Source organism: Dichomitus squalens, assembly GCF_000275845.1.
Source record: "Dichomitus squalens LYAD-421 SS1 unplaced genomic scaffold DICSQscaffold_16, whole genome shotgun sequence".
In the NCBI taxonomy this organism is placed as follows: domain Eukaryota; kingdom Fungi; phylum Basidiomycota; class Agaricomycetes; order Polyporales; family Polyporaceae; genus Dichomitus; species Dichomitus squalens.
The window spans coordinates 543,795-563,831 of record NW_006766898.1 but is presented as its reverse complement, the minus strand read 5'-3'; the positions used below and the strand labels follow the sequence as shown (position 1 = coordinate 563,831).

At 56.3% G+C, this 20,037-nt stretch overlaps 9 protein-coding genes across 9 annotated transcripts; 6 read left to right on the top strand and 3 right to left on the bottom strand.

The window, feature by feature from the left end:
• On the bottom strand, positions 1–1,595 carry DICSQDRAFT_155485 (proteolysis and peptidolysis-like protein). The gene is made up of 9 exons (XM_007366236.1): positions 1,363–1,595; positions 1,263–1,296; positions 1,156–1,204; positions 1,020–1,098; positions 775–959; positions 584–709; positions 465–527; positions 229–406; positions 1–176 (listed from the first exon to the last, which is right to left on the bottom strand). The coding sequence occupies exons 1-9, from the start codon at positions 1,529–1,531 to the stop codon at positions 136–138; spliced, it is 924 nt and encodes a 307-aa protein (XP_007366298.1). The 5' UTR covers positions 1,532–1,595; the 3' UTR covers positions 1–135.
• Positions 1,596–1,720: 125 nt separating this feature from the next.
• On the top strand, positions 1,721–3,993 carry DICSQDRAFT_87180 (PQ-loop-domain-containing protein). Its single transcript, XM_007366235.1, has 9 exons — positions 1,721–1,868; positions 1,929–1,954; positions 2,016–2,178; positions 2,235–2,586; positions 2,637–2,660; positions 2,715–2,858; positions 2,943–2,974; positions 3,041–3,630; positions 3,689–3,993. The coding sequence occupies exons 1-8, from the start codon at positions 1,833–1,835 to the stop codon at positions 3,095–3,097; spliced, it is 834 nt and encodes a 277-aa protein (XP_007366297.1). The 5' UTR covers positions 1,721–1,832; the 3' UTR covers positions 3,098–3,630; positions 3,689–3,993.
• Positions 3,994–4,234: 241 nt separating this feature from the next.
• Positions 4,235–6,000, top strand: DICSQDRAFT_61455 (uncharacterized protein; the record flags this gene model as incomplete). Its single annotated transcript, XM_007366234.1, has 2 exons — positions 4,235–5,452; positions 5,506–6,000. The coding sequence occupies 2 exons, from the start codon at positions 4,235–4,237 to the stop codon at positions 5,998–6,000; spliced, it is 1,713 nt and encodes a 570-aa protein (XP_007366296.1).
• Positions 6,001–6,449: 449 nt separating this feature from the next.
• DICSQDRAFT_147520 (uncharacterized protein) lies at positions 6,450–7,769 on the bottom strand (the record flags this gene model as incomplete). Its single annotated transcript, XM_007366233.1, has 5 exons — positions 6,450–7,202; positions 7,257–7,405; positions 7,463–7,485; positions 7,535–7,575; positions 7,647–7,769. The coding sequence occupies 5 exons, from the start codon at positions 7,767–7,769 to the stop codon at positions 6,450–6,452; spliced, it is 1,089 nt and encodes a 362-aa protein (XP_007366295.1).
• Positions 7,770–8,142: 373 nt separating this feature from the next.
• DICSQDRAFT_137014 (uncharacterized protein) lies at positions 8,143–9,704 on the top strand. Its single transcript, XM_007366232.1, has one exon. It carries the CDS (start codon positions 8,213–8,215, stop codon positions 9,182–9,184), a length of 972 nt encoding a protein of 323 aa, XP_007366294.1. The 5' UTR covers positions 8,143–8,212; the 3' UTR covers positions 9,185–9,704.
• Positions 9,705–10,063: 359 nt separating this feature from the next.
• On the top strand, positions 10,064–12,169 carry DICSQDRAFT_61551 (serine/threonine protein kinase; the record flags this gene model as incomplete). Its single annotated transcript, XM_007366231.1, has 10 exons — positions 10,064–10,419; positions 10,494–10,716; positions 10,775–10,840; positions 10,894–11,087; positions 11,137–11,268; positions 11,325–11,485; positions 11,539–11,613; positions 11,667–11,908; positions 11,970–12,069; positions 12,126–12,169. The coding sequence occupies 10 exons, from the start codon at positions 10,064–10,066 to the stop codon at positions 12,167–12,169; spliced, it is 1,593 nt and encodes a 530-aa protein (XP_007366293.1).
• Positions 12,170–12,863: 694 nt separating this feature from the next.
• Positions 12,864–14,819, top strand: DICSQDRAFT_137012 (PapD-like protein). Its single transcript, XM_007366230.1, has 5 exons — positions 12,864–12,959; positions 13,089–13,180; positions 13,246–13,306; positions 13,369–13,484; positions 13,544–14,819. Exons 1-5 carry the CDS (start codon positions 12,917–12,919, stop codon positions 14,381–14,383), a joined length of 1,152 nt encoding a protein of 383 aa, XP_007366292.1. The 5' UTR covers positions 12,864–12,916; the 3' UTR covers positions 14,384–14,819.
• Positions 14,820–14,991: 172 nt separating this feature from the next.
• On the bottom strand, positions 14,992–18,308 carry DICSQDRAFT_161788 (uncharacterized protein). Its single transcript, XM_007366229.1, has 16 exons — positions 17,986–18,308; positions 17,859–17,930; positions 17,782–17,803; positions 17,647–17,726; positions 17,504–17,594; positions 17,414–17,448; positions 17,307–17,359; positions 17,180–17,252; positions 16,802–17,126; positions 16,727–16,739; positions 16,326–16,671; positions 16,098–16,274; positions 15,846–16,044; positions 15,635–15,795; positions 15,382–15,582; positions 14,992–15,316 (listed from the first exon to the last, which is right to left on the bottom strand). Exons 1-16 carry the CDS (start codon positions 18,235–18,237, stop codon positions 15,041–15,043), a joined length of 2,376 nt encoding a protein of 791 aa, XP_007366291.1. The 5' UTR covers positions 18,238–18,308; the 3' UTR covers positions 14,992–15,040.
• A 355-nt stretch (positions 18,309–18,663) lies between these two features.
• On the top strand, positions 18,664–19,883 carry DICSQDRAFT_137009 (uncharacterized protein). Its single transcript, XM_007366228.1, has 6 exons — positions 18,664–18,868; positions 18,936–19,069; positions 19,131–19,328; positions 19,389–19,410; positions 19,465–19,549; positions 19,611–19,883. The coding sequence occupies exons 1-6, from the start codon at positions 18,716–18,718 to the stop codon at positions 19,622–19,624; spliced, it is 606 nt and encodes a 201-aa protein (XP_007366290.1). The 5' UTR covers positions 18,664–18,715; the 3' UTR covers positions 19,625–19,883.
• The last annotated feature ends 154 nt before the right edge of the window (positions 19,884–20,037 follow it).

The following is a 20,037-nucleotide window of genomic DNA, read 5'->3' as shown; positions in this document are numbered from 1 at the left end:
GGGTGTTCAACATGCGACCTCAGTGCCAAAAGACACGCGGGGAAGGGAGCTTGTATAAGGGAGGGGAGGCAGCACTCGGCAGAGCGGCGCGAATAGTATCGAGATACCCTAAGTACAGACCAGACATAGAAGCGATTACTTTTTCAGAGAGAGCAGATCCTTTGCGTCATCCGCCACTAGAGTATACATCAGAGATTGTTTCGGCGACATTCACTGTTGTCCACGTACCATTCAAGAGCAAAGCCTGCGAGTCGAGCATCACACGGTTGTCAGACGCGGCCAAGAGAGTCGCAATATCGCGGGCAGCTTCGAGCTTACGGAGCTGCAGGAAGCCCTTGTTCTGGCGAACGGCTTCGCCGATGAGCTCGGCACTGCGCGCCTCACCCTGGGCCCGGACGATGATAGACTGGGAAAGGGCGTCAGGTCTGACGTGATCCTTGCTCTGCGAGGCAATCCGTACGCACCTGCTTCTCCTGAATTGCCTGATCGACTAGGAAGGCAGCACGGAGCGCAGTTTGTTGGGCGACCTGTATAGACGTAATGAGTAACGCCCCCGCAGAAAGGTCAAGAACAAGCGACCGACCTGTTTCGCCTCGACGGCGTGGGTGAACTCGGGAGAGAAGGCAACATGCGTGATCGAGACGTCGTCGAGAACGATATTGAAGCGTAACGCGCGGCGGGTAAGGTTCTCTCGGACCAATCTTGACACCTATGTGGCGCCGCGGCAGCGTGTAAGGGCCACGAGGAGCCGGAGATGTATAACGTGTAGCGTACCTGTTCACGCTGTGTGATGATTTGACTGGCGTTGAACTGGGCGACTACGCTTTTGAGGACCTCGTTGACGATGGAAGGCAAGACGCGCTCGTCATAATCAGTGCCTAGCTCTCGGTAGATTGTTGGCAGTGCCGAAATATTCGGTCGGGAGAGCACACGGCACGTAATGTTGACCATTTGTAAGTCTAAATACACGAGGCAAGGGTAAGTCGGAAAGGTAGTCCACAACTTGTTATCAGACGCGCCTTTGGTGCCTGTGAGGGAAGCAATGTTCCGAGGCTTCGCGCGGATGTCATAGACGATAGGTGTCTCGAGCCACGGGATCTGTGAGGGTACAAACGTGTCAATGCCGCGTCGCCATTGTGCTGGGTAAGCACTGACCATGAGATGCGTTCCTTCAGGGTAGACGTCCTCCTTTACACCGTGCAGCCTGAGCAGCAGAAGTCGCTCGACATCGAACACGGAGACCAAGCTCGGATACTGCTCACCTAGTGTACTTTATTGCACGGTGACCACCATCCACTACACGAGCGTAACCCATCAATCAACAGTGCTACTATGGTATGGTTGGGCGGTAGATATGCGCACCGTTGAATAGACTGGCATTGAGTGCAAGGCCGCCTCCCACTAAGGCGAGAAGTAAACCAGAGCCGGTGAAGAAGCCCTTGATGGGTAGACGCGGGCCCCCGCCGCCACCAGAGGCAGCTGCACGCTGCAACTGCTGAGAGAAACGCCTCCAAGCGTCTTGAGAGTTCATAGGTATAGTCGGAGGTCGAGCTGCAAGGAGGCAGCCGTGCAGAAGGAGTTCGAGGGCGGGGAGCAGCACTGACGACACTACGCGGCAGCGTACGGCGCCTCAATGCGGCCAGGGCTCGGCAACTGCCGAGCATTGGCTTCGAAGTGCGGAAGGATTCCTGAGAGTCCAGATATCTCTGTCTCTCCACGGCTCGCCCTGTCTCGACGCCGTCGTGTACGCCACGCAGTTCTGCCAGTGCTGCCGGACACCCGTTAAAGGGGCTTTCCACTTCTAGCTTTGGTAATCTGGTCTCAAGCAAGGGATGGTTTTCGAAGGCAATCCGGAGCTCAGTAACTTCGTATGTAAATATCATCCGAGACCCTCCCAAGGACGGTATTCAACTTCTCGATTTATGTAGCTGGGTTGGATTTCCATCGCTTGCTGGTACGCCTCACAGATTTCGTCTCACCTTATCTTGTTCTCTGATTCGCCGATTCTGTATCAGGATAGTGGTTTACTCACCACAGATCATCGAAAATTACCAGCTGCAGTCAGGCGAAGGGCTGAGCGTGGGTTTCGTTGTCACCTGGCTGATTGGCGATTTATGCAATACGTCTGGTGCCATTTTGGCCGGACTGCAGCCTACGATCATCATACTTGGCGTTTATGTGAGCCAATCTATCGTTCTGGTACGTTGCAGGGGACCGGCTGAAACAACGCCCAGTACTCTGTGTGTGACGCAACCCTTCTCGCTCAAATCTACTACTACCGATGGAAGCGGACACGCCGAAATGCACCGCTCCTCATTACCGAAGACTCGAGGCAGTCTGCGCTCTACGATGAATCAAGTCCGCTCTTACCGGGAGACGGTCGCTCTGAAGAACCATCCCCAGTGCGGCCCGTGTGGCAGGATGGTTTGAGGTATATCGCGGCGATGGTCTTCGTTTTCGGGGTTGGCGTAGGCGCGTGGGCCGTGGATAAATACATCCGTTACAGCACACCTCCATTGGACCCTCAGGAAGAGGTGGTGGAGTGGCGAAGCCAGGTCTTGGGGTGGATTAGTGCGGCCCTGTTCCGTGAGTGCGTGTACTATCTGGAAATTCCTCGAGCTCACACCTGTACGAAGTCGGAGCGCGGGTCCCGCAAATAGGTGCGTGGCTCAGCTTAGCGATGGGGGCCAGGGACTGAAGGCCAGAACGCACAGTCAAGAACCTGAGTACCAGATGCGAAGGGCTCTCGCCTTTTCTTTTTGTCTATTCCATTTCGGGGAACACGACGTACGTGCTGTCCATTCTCGCGGCGTCGCTGAGCATGAAACACCTTGTGGTGAATGGGCCCTGGATTGCCGGTGCGTGCATCTCCGAGAATGGGTCAGAAACGCCGGTCTGATGAGAGGTGCAACGCTTCGTTCGATATGCGACACCTACTGAAGGGAGCGCCCTGACCGTCTTCCTGGATGTCTTTGTAAGATTCGAGGCTATTTTGTCGGGCCACGCGGCGATGGGCTGACGCTGTTGCACACGCACACAGGTGCTGTACCAGTTCTTCGAGTACCGGCAAGAGGACAAGCGACGGGCGTCGGGCTGATAGATGCAGTGGTAGACGGACAATAGACGAGACTAGGTAGAAAACGTGTAGTGAAGCACAGCGAATTGAGCGTCGGGGGTGACCGGGTAGAGCATTATGGCCGAGTCGCGGTTCTTCTGATGAGGCCGGGGACGGCGCGCGGGACTGGGAAAGGCGATAAGGGGCCCAGGGAGGACGATGAACTGGTGGGAGCGTGCGAGGGGAGGAAGGAGAGAAGCGAGCGTTGGAGGCGGACTTTGCCCGCGCCCGGCCTCGTTCCCTCCCTCGTGTTGCAGGCTGCTATTCGACGTCCCACGTTGCAGGTCACTCCCAAACTCTTCTCTATGGCACGCACCGCTCGGCCAGACATGCACCCAGCCTCGTGTCTCTCCCATCATCCTCTCTGCCCGAAAATCGCTTTATCAATGTCAGATCGCAACCTCGTCTCATGTTTTCTCCCTGTCTGCCGTCCGTCGAAGCATAACGCGCCGCCCAAGTCCGCCTGATCCCACAGCGCCCTCTGCGGCCGTCTTGTACGACCTGACGACGACCAGGTACGTTCGTCCATCCTTTCTACGCCCCAAACACCATCCCAATGTCTTATTGTCCCAGCACCCTTTTTCCGCGCCCTCAGCCACACACTGCTATTGTGCGCGTTGCATCCTGAAGACTGTGCGCATCAGCTTTGACGTCGCGTTTCGCGTCGTCCAAGGCCTCCATTCCATCGCTTAGGCCAAATCGAGCTAGCAAACGCCTGGTGCGGCGCTGTCTGAACACAACGAGATTCTGAAACCCCTCATAGGTTTCCTCCAGACCGCCTCCTCGCCCGCCTCTATAAGGCCTGCTTGCGCCGCGCAACAGGCCGCGATCGGTCGCCCCGCCACAGGCTATATCATGCACCACACTCCCCTCATTCATCCCACCCCCCGCCTACACCCTTCCGCCATGTCTTACGCTACTCTCGAACAGCCTCTCGCTCGCGCACCCACCACAATGTCCTGGACGACCGAGTACTCCACCGAGCCGCCACCTTACGACGTGTGCGACACGGCCGCGCTCATGGCCGCGGCGTATGCAGACAAGTCCTCATCCCAGCGTCGTCCGCAGGATGCCGCGCCACCAGCAGGAAGCTTTTCGCGCGCATCCGCTGCTCCGTGGATGTCAAGCCCTCGAAGATCGGCTCTCGACCTGTCGATACCCTACCTTCGGGAGGCAATACTCTCCCTGGATTCGAAGATGGCGACGCTCCTGAGCGAACGAGACCTGCTGGAGCTGAGGTTGGAGCAAGCGGTCCGTATGCACTCTCCTGTCCAGCGCATGCCCAACGATCTCCTCTCGTCGATCTTCTCGATTGCGGTCCTGGACGAAGAAGACGAGGACTCGATCACCCTCTCGAACCTGATGCTCGTGTGCCGGTGTTGGCGAGAGGTGGCGATTAACTCTCCGATGCTCTGGACGCGCATCGCAATGGGTACGCACCATTCCATAGACCGGGCGATCCTCAAGCTCGACCGATCCCGGACCGCTCCGTTGTACGTCTGCCTTGATTTCAGCCCTCGCATGGAACACGGCACCGTCTCTACCGAGAGTATCATTACGGCCATGGAGCTCGTCCGTCCCGCAATATGGCGCTGGAAGACCTTCCATCTGATTGTACCAAGCCGGCCACAGGCCCATGTCGCGCTCAGTCGGTGCAAGGAGCAGGCGCCACAGCTCGAGGTCTTCTCCGTCCGCGTCTCCCATTCGATGCAGGAAGACCACTATTCAAAGCCGCCGCTTTCCCTGTTCGAACGCACTACGCCTCGGCTACGGACCTCGTCCTTCACCTCGTTCAGTTTCGGATGGGACCTCGCGCTCTTGAGCAATCTCCGCGTACTCAAGCTCGGCGGTTATTGGAACGGGCTCTCTCCTTCCGTCGACACTCTGCTCAAGACCTTGCGCTCGTGTCCGCAGCTAGAGGAGCTGGTCCTGCGGAATATGTCCGACGTCGACCCGGACGGCTGTACGACGCTCATTCCGGAGGCCTCGGAGCATGACGATCACGTCCTGGCACGCGCATCGGACACGCGTTCGATCTCCCTGCCGCGGCTTCGCAAAGCTTCGTTCTACTACTCCGGCAATCTGCGCACCCGAACCGTGCTCACCCTGCTCTCGTTCCCGGCGCTAGAACGCATCGAGCTGTGCTATCTGGACAACGTCTCTCCGATGCTGGAGGCTCTGCGCAGGCAGTCCCTCACCGTCCTCCCGCTGCGTCACTTGCGGATCGAGTCCTGCTTCTTCAACGAACTTCGCTTTGCTCGGTTGTTGCCGCGCCTGACCTCGCTGACATCCTTGGAGCTCGTCGATGTGGAGGACGTGACATCGAATCTCATGCGAGTAAGCGCTGCTGTCCCTTCAGCTATCAGGGGTAATGACGGTCTTGTCCACAGAACCTTGCCACCCCTCCGGTCTCCCAGACCTGGGTGTGTCCCAGACTGAGCACGCTCTCGGTGGAAGGATGCACGTCGCTGGAATGGGAAACCCTCCGCGCAATCGTCGAGTCCCGCCTGCCTCCCCATTCCCGCGCGTTCCCGCGTCAGACCGCCCCCCCACACGTCCCACAAGCACCCGCGAGCCAGCCGGCGATCTCAAGCGCGTCCGGCCACCACCACCGGCAAGCCATGTCGTCCTCGGCCACGGTTTCCTCTGCCTCTTCCTCGGCTTCCGCGTTTGCCGCCTCCGCGCACATCCTGTCGCGGCAGCCGTCGGTGCCCGTCCTCTCGTCCGCGTCGCAGACGGTTGGCCGTCCTGTCCGGATCGAGTCCATCGACCTCACGCGCTGTCCCCAGGTCAGCAAGGAGATGGTGCAGTGGCTGCGCATGTACGTCGCCGATGTCAAGTGCGAGACTGTGAAGAGCATCTGGGGCGAGCCGGACTTGTCATAGCGATCGCGAGAAGTCCTCTCCAACTCACAGTGATATAGCTCAATTTGGTTTTCGCTGGCTGTTATGCTCCTTCAGCTTGGTTTTGATACCCTTCTCCTGAGTTGCTCAAATGCTCTTTCTGTCGTGCTATGCGGCGCTGTACATGTGTAAGTTATGGCGGTTGTATCTTGCTTATAGCTCTCGTATGTTGTGTTCTCCCCGTGTTGATCGTTGGTTTCTGAGACGAGAACGCTTCGTGCAGTTTGCAGTCATACCATAGTAATGTATCTATATTCCACGAACAGATGAAAGCGATGAATTGTCCGATCCGAAGTACACAGTGTGACAAGTAGGGTACAAACATGAGGGGAGACCGAGTGCAATCCCTGGTGACGTAGATGGCACATGAAATCTACATATACTTCTGTGAGTGGCACGCACAGAATCAGGCACGATGCACTCACTAGCTACTACCGGCTATCCACCCGGATAAGCGTGTTTCTCTTGTAGGTGCCGAATGGCCCGACGGTCCCTGGCGGACCACCGAGTAATCGATGTTGGCGGGGGATCGTCGCGAATGAAGGGTGCTCCTCGGCATTCCGGCCCTCCTCCTCGCCGTCCGGATGGTCGGGTATGAGGATCGGCGCGGTGGACGACGACAGTTCGGATGGTCGTTGCGGCGCTGTCGAGCTCGGCGCCTCCGGTTTGAGCAGTCCGTTGACGAGCGCACGGAGCTCCTCGTTCTCGCGTTCTAGACGGGCGAGCTCGCTCTCGCGTTCCAACGCCCACTCTGCGGCCGCGAGCCGCCGCTCCGGATCCTCCTCCTCGTCCAGTAGGTGGTCGATATCAGGGTCTGGGGACCCTGAACGATGTTCGTCGAGTGTCCCGTCGTCCCGTTCTTTCCCCTTGTCCTTCTTGCTGCTCTCACCCTCCCCGCTCCTCTCTTCCCGGCGTACCGATAGCGGTGCTGCGCTTGTCGAGGGCTGGCGAGACTGACCTGCGCTCTTCCCTCCTGCCGCTGCTGCCATGTGCGCCTCGTACAGCTGCACATCCTCCCCACCCAATCTCCGCAAGACGGCGCGCAACATGCGGCCGACACGAGCCAAGCTCTCCGAGCGTGCGGTGTTCACCTTCATGTTTTCACCCAGAGCCTCGGTTTCGCGCTCGACGAGGACGCTTTCGTACTGCCGCATGAGGGCGAGCTCGCGCCGTTGCACCTCGTGCTAAAGCAGGGTTGAGGGGAGGTGGACGGGTAGCATTTTCCGGCAGGGACTTACCGCGCGCGTACGGAAGGTGGCCATGACGTTTTCGAGGGTCTGCTCGTACTCGCGGATGAGGGCGCTGAGCTGGCGGTTGTCGTTGAGGAGGGCCTGGTTCTCCGCGGACATGGCCGCGTTCATGCGTTCCAGTTCGGCATCGTAAACCTCTAGGAATATGAGTCGCATAAGTCAGTGTCCGCATATACACCATAGGAACGAGGTACCTTTTGGTTTGTCTAGGTTGAAGCTTGGTTTCTATCAGACCCGTGCGACATGACAGTTGCTAGAGTACACACCGGCGGAGTACAAAGCCGGTTTGTGAATGGATGGCTTGAGCCTGGTAGTGATATAGTCACATATGAGACCAAAGGCAACAAACCTCATGTAAGATAAGAGAAGGCGACGCACCTTTGCTCCATCGGCGAGGGCATGCAGGTTCACAGCAGAAGAGCGGTTTTGGCTAAGTTGCTCTGAAACCTCAGAGAGAAGAGTCCAGACACGGTGAACGTCGGCGTCGCCAGCGGAATCCATCGTTGCAAGAAGACAGTGTACGGCACAAGGCAATCTTCAGGAGCTGGGGAGAGATGATAGGTATTGTCTGGGCGAGTGGTCGTCGCCGCCTGCCAGAGTGCAATATCTCGCCTCTGAGTCGCTCGAGTCCGTGGGCGGGTATAACATAGACGCCCAAGACCCTCTCACCACGTGACGGCATTGCTCAAGTGTGCGGAGCCGCACTGCACTCGCTGAGTCTGCTCTTACTCTCTATCCATCACCTCATGGCTACCGTTACTCACTACATATATTCTCATTACCATCCACCCAATCAGAAGGAAGACGAAGAGGTCGTACAGGAACAGGCTGAAGAGGATCAACGAGATCCTTGGCTTACTGAATCGACGTTCGGAGTCAATCGTCGTTTAAAGAACGCCCCTCGATTTGTTCCCGCCATCGTATCCTACGATGAGGTGAACAACATGATGGGCAGTGCCTCATCCTCGCTACCTCGTGCAGAAGAGCCCGCTCCTTCATCTCACGTCGGTGAATGGTACAGGTCTTTACCTCGCGCATCAAGCGCACCTGTGATCGGGCCACAGGCTTCCCCTCCCGCTCGCGTCGACCCATCCTCGTCCTCTTCCCCGCAACCTACGCTTGATGTTCCACCCGCGCAGACCCTCGTTGCGCCACCATCCGAGAAGAAGGTCGACTGGTTCACTACTAGATCCACAATTTCTGCGCCTTCATCATTGCATGTCACGCCTGTACCCGCACCAACACTTGCCGACATCCTGTCCAGAGAACCGCCGCCGGAACGCAAGGAGCAGCCGTTTGTTCCTCCCGTCTTTCTTCATATCGGCCCGTCCAACAAGGGTTTCGCCATGCTTCAGCAGAGTGGTTGGAGCGAGGGCGAAGCCCTTGGTGCAGCCGCACCGAGACGATCGCTGACACAGAACGCTCGAGAGAAGAGACCAGCGAGGACCATCTTGGACGACCGCGAACTGTCAATCAAGACGGAGGAACTGGAAGTAGCGGTGGGCACAGATGATGACATCCGCGAGGTTCGGCGCGTGGATGTGGTGGACCTAACGCTCTCCGATTCTGACGAAGAATCGAGCGATGTCGAGACGGACGTCAGACGCGGTGTTGGTTTACCAGACTCCTCTGCTGCCGCTGTCTCCCACAACCCCAAGGCGCTGCTCACTCCGCTTGCTACTGTGCTCAAGACCGACCGCCTTGGAATTGGACTGAAGGCGAAAACAGTAGGTCCGTTCAAGGAGTCGAAGAAGCGCGTTACACACAACCAGGCAGCCCTCGCCGCGCATGCGAAGGCGAACGAGGACATGCGCATGCGCAAAGCCCTCTTCGGACGCGGGGCCAGGTCTTTTGCACGTATCGCGAAGGCAGAGGCCGAGAGCCGGAAGAGGCTACTTGCCAGTCTCAACGAGTAGGAGTTTCGCGGTTGCCTTTCATTGGCGCATCCTTGGACCCGCCAACGCCGCCTATCTTCGTCAGGTCATCGACGTGACAAGCACTATATCAGATGGTCTGAACTCTCTTGCTTCGACCTCTCCTTCGCGGACCTGTCGACTCACGGTCCTGCATGATGATATCTATCGCTATCGAGAAGTCACTTCCGGCGCGCCCCATCTGGCATCCGACCTCGAGATCTAGGCCGTCGTCTTCTCTGCAGTCTCGCCCTTGACCGTAGTCAGGTTACAGCGCGTAGCCTTGGTATTACATACACACTTGCGTTTTACGATCAGCTTTGCCGACTTTGCCGGGATTTGGTGGACCTCCAATTCCTGTGGACATTGGCAATTCTGTGCACGTGTTGTCCTATCCTTATTCCCAGATGTACATGCGGTAATTCACGCACCTATCGGTGCAGATGATGTGATGTAATTAAGATGGAATGTGCGACATAACAACGGATGCTTCCGCATTTTCCCAATGAATAGAATTGAGTGGCTTCCGGTGGCTTCCCTTCTTGATGTCTGGATGAACATCGCTACGACTTGACGAGTTGACGGTCGGAAGGTCGAGCGAGATCGGGATCTGTCGCTTATGCAGCGACCATTTTGTATGGGCGTCATCGGCCTTGACCAATCCGTCCCTCCGCTTGATCCCCACATTCCTCGTCACTCATCCGTCCCTCGAGCGCAAAGCAGGCTTTGCATTTACTGTAGATCCTTTCGTCGTTGACTCTGAACGGCGAGCCCCAGCACCAGTCTCTCGCGCTAGTCCTGCGGTCGTAGAACATCAGGATGTCTTGGAAGATAGGCAAGAGCAAGTCCAAGCAGCCCGCAAACGGGCTGTCGATTCAGGACATGGATCCGCGCTCTACAACGCCTACCCCAGGCAACCCAAGCGGGAAGCCGCAGTCGGGGCTACTTGCAATCCGCGTTTTGTGGGCGGAGAACCTCGCCCTGCCCGACGGGGCTGCCGTGCCCCCCGCGGTGCAGGCCGCCCTGTCGTCGCAGCAGGCCAAGATCGCCGCATCGGTGTCGCCTTCAAGCGTCACGCAGAACCGGCTGGCGAACAGGAAGAGCAACAGGGACAGCGTGCAAAGGACGCAGTGCTGGTGGCTCCCGTACCTCGTCATGGAGTTTGAGGTGAACCAGGTGCTGATCACCCCCTTGGGCGGCGATCTGGGCAAGCCGCTGTACATGTACGAGACGCATTTGTGAGTGCTTATTCGTGTTTCGCCGTCTTTGCTAGGAGCGTACAGAACGGAGGGTATACTGACGTGGTCCATAGCGACGTGTCTCGTCACTCGGAGATTTCCATCCAGTGCTACTTGCGTACGGAAGAGCCCAAGCGCGGAGGCGATGGAATCGCAGATGATATGGGCAACGATCTCTTCATGGGCGGTGTCCGGTTCACTCCGGACTTTGACGATTCCGCGTCGCAGGACCAGTGGTACGACCTCGCGGGAGGTTCGGGAAGGATCCAAATAGGTGTTGCATTCAAGCCGAGCACGGTGGGTCTAGACTTTGCACCATGCGCGCCTGCGTGTGTATCTCACATCTTGCTTCTAGGGTCAATCGCTCACTATCGATGACTTCGAGCTCATTACGGTTATTGGGAAGGGAAGCTTCGGGAAGGTACGGAGCCGCTCTTCTGCGCTCTCACCGTCTTCTCAATGCCCCATCTCTAGGTCATGCAAGTTCGCAAGCGAGATACCTCTCGTATCTATGCTTTGAAGACAATTCGGAAACAATACATTGTTCAGCGAGGAGAAATTACGCACACGCTAGCGGAACGATTAGTCCTCGCTCGTGTCAACAATCCGTTCATTGTGCCCCTCAAGTTCAGCTTCCAGTCTGAGCAGAAGCTTTACCTTGTGCTTGCGTATGTCGCTCATGTGTGCCGTGGGGCTCTGTGCTGATAGGGGTCATAGCTTCGTCAACGGAGGGGAGCTCTTCCACCACCTGCAGCGTGAACAGAGGTTCAACGAAGAAAGGTCACGTTTCTATAGTGCCGAGCTGCTGCTTGCCTTGGAGCATCTTCACGAGCTCGATGTCGTCTATCGGTATGATTTTAAGCTTCACTGTCAGGCACGCACGACCCTCATATCGCTCACAATAGTGATCTGAAACCTGAGAACATCTTGCTTGACTACACTGGTCACATCGCGTTGTGCGACTTCGGATTGTGCAAGCTCAACATGAAAGATTCAGACAAGACGAACACATTCTGTGGCACGCCAGAATACCTCGCGCCTGAGATCCTCTGCGGCCAAGGGTACAGTACGTATTGCTGACGTCAACGGAAGCGGCTGCGCGTGCTAATACTACCGCAGACAAGACGATCGACTGGTGGACCCTGGGTGTACTCCTGTACGAGATGCTTTCGGGACTTCCCCCCTTCTACGATGGTTAGTCAGCTTCTCGCTCTGCTTACGAGTTGCTGCCAACCCTCTACCCACAGAGAACACAGACGTCATGTACCAGAAGATCCTGCATGATCCTCTCGTCTTCGGAGACGATATCGGGGTCGAGGCACGCAGCATCCTCACTGGCCTCCTCACTCGGGACCCCACACAACGTCTCGGAGTCAACGGGGCAGAAGAGATCAGATCTCATCCATTCTTTGCGAACCATATTGACTTCCAGAAGCTCATTCAGAAGAAGATTCAGCCGCCGTTCAAGCCGAGCGTGTCGAGCCCAGTGGTACGCCCCTAATTTAATTCAATTCCATCTCCTCTTGTTTGTATTCATACGAATTGCATAGGATGTGTCTAATTTCGACACCGTCTTTACGACTGAGGTCCCCCTCGATAGTGTCGTCGAAGGGTCACAGCTTTCGCAGACCGTACAGGCTCAGTTCGCAGGTAAGGGGGAAGTGATGGGGGAAATGGGCGCTGCTGACTCAACAACATTCCTCCAGGCTTCTCGTACGACGGCACCCACATGCCTATCAGCCCTTCGTAATTTACAACACGCACTCCATGAGTTGCATCGCCCTCGCTATATCTCTTTCATCTCATCAGGATCCATTCGTACATACAATACAATCGGAGGGTGTCGGATTTTGTATATCTCGGTCTGTTCAGAGTTCTACTAGTCGTCTCTCGTTACATACAAGTCTCGTCGCTAATCGCTCTTTGCTTCTCGTCGCGTTCGTTACACACAAGAAACCTGTTTGCATCCCTATTCCTAGCCCCTGCACACCACTACGATTTGATAATATCACCACCAATGTAATAGTCGCTCCCTAATCCCCCTTCAGCCCGTACTTGCGCACAACAGGCTGCGAGCGATGTGCTTGATTACACACAAAAACCCAGAAGCGGTGCCAGGTCAATAAATTAGGGGTTCATGACCGCAGCGCGTGGCAGCAGTGCATGATGGCATGCCCTGAAGCATGGCCGGCGCACGACGGCCGCGCCGTTGTGTATTGCCGTCGATATGGTGGTTGGCTGAGCGAGAGTATAGTCGACGAAAAGGTGGTTGTGAGGACGAGGTGCTGGAGGAAGGGGTACTTGCAGGGCCACGCGGAGAAGGGCCGGCTGGAGGCGAGAGGTGGGACTCCGCTCAAAAGCGCTCGCAGCGGTAGTGCACCGTCATCACTCACGCTCGCGCACCGTGCCTCTTCCAGCCATCCTATCTCTCCTTCTACCCTCACATACCCTCAGCCCCCATTCTCCCGCCGCCCTCTGCTGTCCCCTCAAAGCCAAAATGTCCGTCTCCCTCAATCCCAGCAGCGTTCTGGGTTTCAACAGTGCGTGGATTAGATCCCTCCCGCGTGCGAGCGGCCCATGCTGACCGATCCTGGTTTCTAATAATCCACGTCCCTCTACTCCGTTTCCTCACCCCGCTCCGTGTTGCCCCCCGCTCGATGTGCGCGCAGGGCCGTTCACCGAATCCGTCAAGCGTACACTTCAGATCACAAACAACAATGCGAACCCAGTCGCATTCAAAGTCAAGACAACTGCTCCCAAGGTGAGCCCTCATGGCGCTACAACAACACTAACAGGAGACTCAGGCGGCATGTCGTGCGTGTCCAGCTTTACTGTGTAAGGCCCAACTCTGGTAGGGTGGAGCCGGGAGAGACCGTCGAGGTTGCAGGTACGTGTCAATGTCCTGTTGCTTGAAGCGGCCCATCGAGACTGAGGCTCGCGCCCGCCTAGTCATGCTGCAAGCTATGAAGGAGGATCTGCCCCTCAACGCGAAATGCAAAGACAAGTTCCTCATCCAGAGCACCATCATCACTCCTGAGAAGGAGAGCATGCCTCTGCAAGAGATCGTGCGTATCCCTTGTTGTCCTCAAAACGAAGGCGGCTCACGTCTGTCTCATGCGCGTAGTGGAACGGCGAAGCAGACGAGGTTCATTCTCAGAAGATCCGTGTTGTCTACCTACCTCCTGAGGGCCAGACTGTTCCCGAGGAGGACGAGACCCACGTAAACATGAGCTCACTCTTGAACGTACCCGGGCAAGATGTGAGTTCCGTGTGGTCAGAATCAGGTCTTACACGATTCCCTGAAACATCCTCCATCTACTCCCAGAAGTACGCTACCGTCCGGCAGTACCAGACGAATGGCCATGCAGACCGCGAGCACAGCGGTGGGGACGACAGCGCGACACGTATCCTCCCTCCGCAAGAGGAAGAGCACCACGACGCTCCTTCCACTCCCCCACCGAACGTCGCCGTTCACCCACCCGAGCCCACTCCGTCAGAGCCCCAGCCGTCAAGCGACGAGGGTGTCGGTATCGTCAACGTCAGCGTGCACGCACCCCCGCCTGCACGTCAATCACCGCCTCCCTCGCCCCTCACACGGGCTGTGCCCCCTCCAGCTCCGCAGGTCATCGTGCAGGATCCGAACCCCGAGCTGGTTAAGAAGCTCGATGAAGCACAGGCGGAGATCGAGCGCCTCCGACAATTGATTGCGTCCATGCCGGAACCGAGCGTTGCCCCTACGTCTGTCACAGGCGCGACGGAGCTCAGGCAACGAAGGCGCGGGCCCGCGTCGGACGATGGCAGTAGCTACGATGGCAGGACGTACGACGACCGCTCAACGTACGATGGACGTACAGAGGTGGGCAGCTATGTTGGAAGCGACATCGCCCCACCGGAAGGTGTCCCATTACAAGTCGTGATCATCATCGCGCTTGGTGTCTTCGTCACCACCTATTTGTTCTTCTGATCCAGTCTCTCTATCGGGATGGGGTGGACAACGATATGTAGCAAGACGTACCCGGACGCGGTGCTCTTCCTAGTGCTCCCTCTGACCGTCCGCCTCTTTGTTGTCCTTGGATGCTCTTTTTTATTCGCGTTCTGTCGTGTTATTCGTAAAGTCTCCTTACTCCTCTGTTTGGCTGTCCGCGAGGACCCGATAGCGCGGCGCAATGCCTCGTCACCTCCGCACCAGGGTATACCTCTCCTCCCCCATACCATTTCGCGTTTGTCGAACCATTGCATGTTGTCAATAGTTCCTTCCGTTCCTTCCTGTGTAGCCCAAACGTTCGTAGCGTCGTTGTGACATGTTTTCCTTCTTTCCCTCCCTCCGCATCTTCTCTCCCCCCTGTCCGCTCGTGGTGGTTCAATACGGTACAAGCGACAGTGTTTAGCCTGTGCATATTATACTAGTACCCACGTTTAGGGAGTGCACGTCCGATTGGCGTTCAATACAACGTAGGACGGTACAGTGATTCATAAGACGATCTGCCTAACCAGCAATCGTGAGCTGACAGATCTGTTGGCAAGTGGGACTGCATATCATCGCACATTCAAGAACATCCGCTCCTAGTAATACATTCCCTAATGACTAGTATTCGTACACGACTCTGGATGCCACATCGCTTCATGCCCCCGATAGGATCGGTAACTTCTGCTTCAGCTCGTCCACGCTCTCGATTGGTAGACCGCACGTGAAGTTCTCACAGATCATGACGTTCTCCCTGTGCTCTCCTTCCTTCTTCTCCAGCTCTTCGACGAGACTGCGCACGCTCCCGTTGTGCTTCGCTATGCCGCGAGGCGGGTTCGACGGATCGAAGTGGATGAGCACCCGGTTGGGGATGAAAGTCGACCGTATGAGCTTGAGGAACGGCGAGTCTTGTGAGGTGCCCTCGTAGATGAACTGGGGCGTTGGAGGAACGTTAGTAAGAACGTAACAACTCGAAGAGCGCCAGACCGTGGACGCACCTGCATGTACCCCTTCTCTCCCGTGAGGGCGGCGCTGACCATGTACGCAAGCGCGTGGGGCGCCTGCTTCAGGAATTGCCCGTTTGAGGCGAGGGTACTCGTCGTCTTCTCAGTGAATGCAGAGTGGTTGTCCTCGGCGAAGTGTGCCAGCCGTTGCAAGTTCGACACTGCCACAGACACGGCGCTGGGTTCGGCACCGTCCTACCCAGACCCATCAGCCACGGGGTGTAGCTGCATAGGTACGAGGGCTTACTTGAGCGTCCTTCATGCGGACGAGTATGTGTTCGTCGGGTGCAGATGCGAAGTATCCGCCGCCCTCAGGATCGTAGAACAGCTCGTCCTGCTTCTCCTGTAAACGGAGCGCCCAGAGGAGGTACTCTTCTTTCGCGCTCGCTTCGTACAAGTCAAGCAGACCTGTAGGAGCTCAGCGCCGTACCGAGCGCGGTCGCACGTTAAGCACTCGCCTTGAATGAGGAACGCATAGTCGTCCGCCTGACCAGTGGGACCTGGACCCTCGCGATAGCTGCGCCAGAGTGTACCGCTCTTCTCGTCATACAGATGCGCGCGGAGGAACGTCGCGGAGTCTTCCGCCAACTGCAGCGCCTTCTTCGCGATCTCGGAGTGGGAATGGAGAACCTCGTATGTCTTCGAGAGGCCAGAGATCTGTGCATATAGTCAGTCTCAAGGCTTGCATCGACCTGAAGGTTGCTTCTGACCATGAGCCCATTCCAGCACGCAAGGATCTTGTCGTCGAGGTGCGGTCGCGGACGGTGCTTGTTACGGTACTCGCGCAGCGTGGCCAGGTTCACCTCCAACGTCTTCTGCACCTCTTCGTACGCTTTGCCGAACTTCTGTGCCGTTTCCTCTAGGGTGTGGGCCGTGAACAGGACGTTCTGTACAGGGATGTTAGTAAAGCCATGGGGTGAGAGGGACTTGAAACGAACCTGTCCCTTCAGCTCGCCCTGGATGTCATGACTCGGATCACAGTTTCCCTCCGCCTTCACGCCAAAGTGGTACTTGAAGAGTTCCGCGTCCGCATCGAGCAGCTCGTCCAGCTGCTTGGCTGTCCATACGTAGAACGCGCCCTCTTTCTTGACCGTGCTCTCATGCGATGGGAGCGAGTCCGCATCTTCGGCACTGTAGAAGCCGCCCTGCGGGCTCCTCAGGTCCCTAGCCACGTACGAGACGATGTCCTTCGCCATCAGCTCAAGAGTTGTCTTGTCGTGCGAACCGCTCGGTAAGAGCTGGTAGAGCTCAAGCGCGGAAGAGAGCAACTGCGCCTCGTCGTAACTGTTGGCATGTGTCCCGTCAAACCATGAGTCCCAGAAGGTGTCGATGTACTCACAGCATCTTCTCGACTGGTGCAAGTTGACCAAGCATGAGCATAACAACGCCACCCTTTACGGAACGTGTGACTCACAATGAGGTACGTGCCATCGCTCGTCGACGGAGTACCTAGAGAACCCTCCCCCGACGACATCCCGAATGCCACCGTTGTAGATCTTGGTCATGGTGAATACTGCCATGTCCCTTGCCTTTTCAGCGCTCTCCTTTTCCTGAGCGGTTGCACTTGAATTGTTCAGATAGTAAGCAGCAATCCGAGCGAGCGGATACATGGTTTGTGACGGTGAAGGAAACTTGGGTGCCCTACCGAACCCTCCCTCCTTCGCATCGAAGCGCTTCTGCAGTTGCGTAAGTATCTTTTCAGCGAGGGGCTTCACGTCAACACCACTCTCGGGAGCGGCCTATGATGCGGTTAGCACATTCAGATACATGTGAATGAAAGAGATAGGCGCACTTTCGACGACTGTTGCAACACTTCGATTATTTGTTTCCCGGACGCGATGCAACGTTCTGGATCCCGCTCCCAACTGTGAATCATGGCATTGGCAAAGCATCAGACTTCGAGAGGCTCCACGACGTACATCTCGGCGAGCTTGATGAGGACTTGTCTGAAGTTCCCGGGAGGGAAGTACGTCTGCGGCCCTTAGTCAGGATGATGCGCTCGACCCGAGGAGAAGCGGGTCCGTACCCCAGCAAAGAATGGATGCAGATCCGGTGTCAACCCTATGAAGAATGACTTAGGACACGGCCCACGCTCATATGCAGGCTCCGAACTCACATACTGACATGGGCCATCCACCGCCGCCCGTCGTCGCTTGGAGAAATGTCATGTACAACCGGTCAACGTCAGGGCGCTCTTCGCGGTCAACCTGCCGAGATCTACGTTGATCAGACGATGCTTGCGCAGATGAAGGTACGCACCTTTATATTCACGTAGTATTCGTTCATTATCTTTGCAGTCACTTCGTCCTCGAAGCTCTCGTGTGCGAGTACATGACACCCTGGGAGACTAGTGTTTGGTTGGTCCCCCGGGAGTATGAGAGAAGGGCCGCTCACAATGACAAGCAGAGTACCCGACCTAATTGCCATCCTGTTACCAAGCTGTTTCTTGTCTCCAAATTGAGCGCACATACCGAGAGGAAAATTGGCTTGCTCTCGAGCTTCGCCTTGTCAAAGGCTTCCTGACCCCACTCATACCAGTCGACCTACAGACTTATTGAGGTCGTCTTTACGATTCACATAAACTAATCACTGACGCACCGGATTCTCTGCATGTTGCAGTAGGTACGGACTCTTCGCCTTCGCTAAGCGATTCTTGTGTCCGCTTCCTCCATGCGCGGTACTCATTATCTTGGCAAAAATGTGCGTGCGGGAAGGAATGGTTGTTGGCCGAGCCAGAGGAAACTTGTGTATTCTCAGAGATTGCTTTGAGTGGATCGTGCTGGGGGGAGACCACAACAGGCGAGTCGGCAACAATACTCTCGACACTTTGAGATGGCTCATGAAGAACATGAGCCCAAAGATGATGTTTCAAATCTAAACCAGGACGTGGTCATGTTGGAGAGAAGGTTGTCATACGAGGGTCATGGTCAACGCCGACGAGCTTCGAGGTGACGTCGACGCCGAGTCTCTGGCTCACCGGCCCGACTCGGCCGCGCAAGCGAGTGATTGACCTATGGCATCCTTCTCGCTGCTGCACCCGACGACGAGCATCCTTTCCGCACTACCAACATAGCTGGTTTCATCAAATTGCCATGTTCTCCATTCTCTTGGCAAGTCGAAGAGGCAAGCAGATGGGGGCATGACGCCGGGATGATGGATCGGCCGGACCAGCGTGCGTGTGTGAACAGTCTGACCAACGACCGCAATGCGATCTTCCGCTGCGTGATATGTATACAGCATCTGCGGCACTTTCGCCGTCGCCGTCTTCCTCTTCCAACCGCCTCCCCCTGTGCTCATGCTTGGCTTTCCTGCTGAGAAGACTTCCAGCATGGATTTCTCTACCGCACGTCCGTCGTCTAGGCCGCCACGCCTTGCTATCACCGCCTCTTTCACCTTGATTGCTGTCTTCGTAATCTGGCTCATTCTCCCGCGGAGGTCCGACCCCCAGGACGAAGTGCTCTCCCTTCCTGTGATTTCCAAGGCTAGTATTCATACTGTATTTGCATCCAAACACGAGGCATGACCGATCAACGTTGCCTACCTGATAGGCCGTTGCTGTGCTCAATGGCGAGACCGTCAGCGGCACGGTCACGTTCACACAATTGTTCCCTACCGCACCAGTCACTGTGTCTGGTGAGGTGAAGAATCTCAAGACCTCGTCGAACCATGGCTTCCATGTCCAGTGAGCATACATAAATCTGTGCTGGTCCCGGGGCTAGAGTTGACCAACCATCCCCTTGTAGTGCTTCTGGGGATTTGAGCAACGGCTGCGCGTCTGCAGGATCGCACTTCAACCCGTTCGAAAGGACACATGGTGCTCCGACAGATATTGACAGGCATGTCGGAGATTTGGGAAACATTGAGACGGACTCGAAGGGCGTGGCGTCGTTCACGTTTGAGGATAGCTTGATCTCTCTCAATGGGCCACTGAGTATTGTGGGGTGCGTTCTTCATCTTTCGGTTCTTCTGTGGGCATTCTGACAGGCGGTTGGTGATTTCAGCCGGTCTGTGGTGGTTCATGCTGTGCGTATCTTGCGGTATACCAGGAATCTGCGTAGAGTGCTCATCCTTGCGTAGGGCACCGATGATCTCGGCCGTGGCGGCGACGATGAATCTCTGAAAACGGGCAACGCAGGAGGACGCGCTGCATGCGGTGTCATCGGTAAGCAGCCAGTATTCAATGTTTTTATACTCCTCATACTCACACGGACACTACTGTGAAGGCTTGGTGGCTTGATGCGCAAGGCCCAAGTTCCCATTGCGCGGTCGTAGGCGTTGTGGCCCTGACCACGAAATTGGGTTGGGATACTTCCCCCGCTATGACTATCGTATTCCGATGAACGTGACCAAAACGACGCAAGTGTGATTGATGTAGTGCATGCCATGGATACTCCTATTCATCAACAACTGCCTCCGAGACTTACTAATAACAGTCTGCGTGAATGACAGCAGGAGTGCATGATGTCTGCAATCCTGCACGCGGTTCACGTTTTCACCCGTCCGCCGCTCCCTTGCACGAGTCATCCTCGAAACCTGCGCAACAAACTTCGAAGTTGGCCGTTTTGTCGTCCTGTAGCCACAAGCGGTCGCGGCCGATTGATTGCGTGCTTCACCAACTTGTACAAGTTTCAATAGGTTCTTGGGGGATGC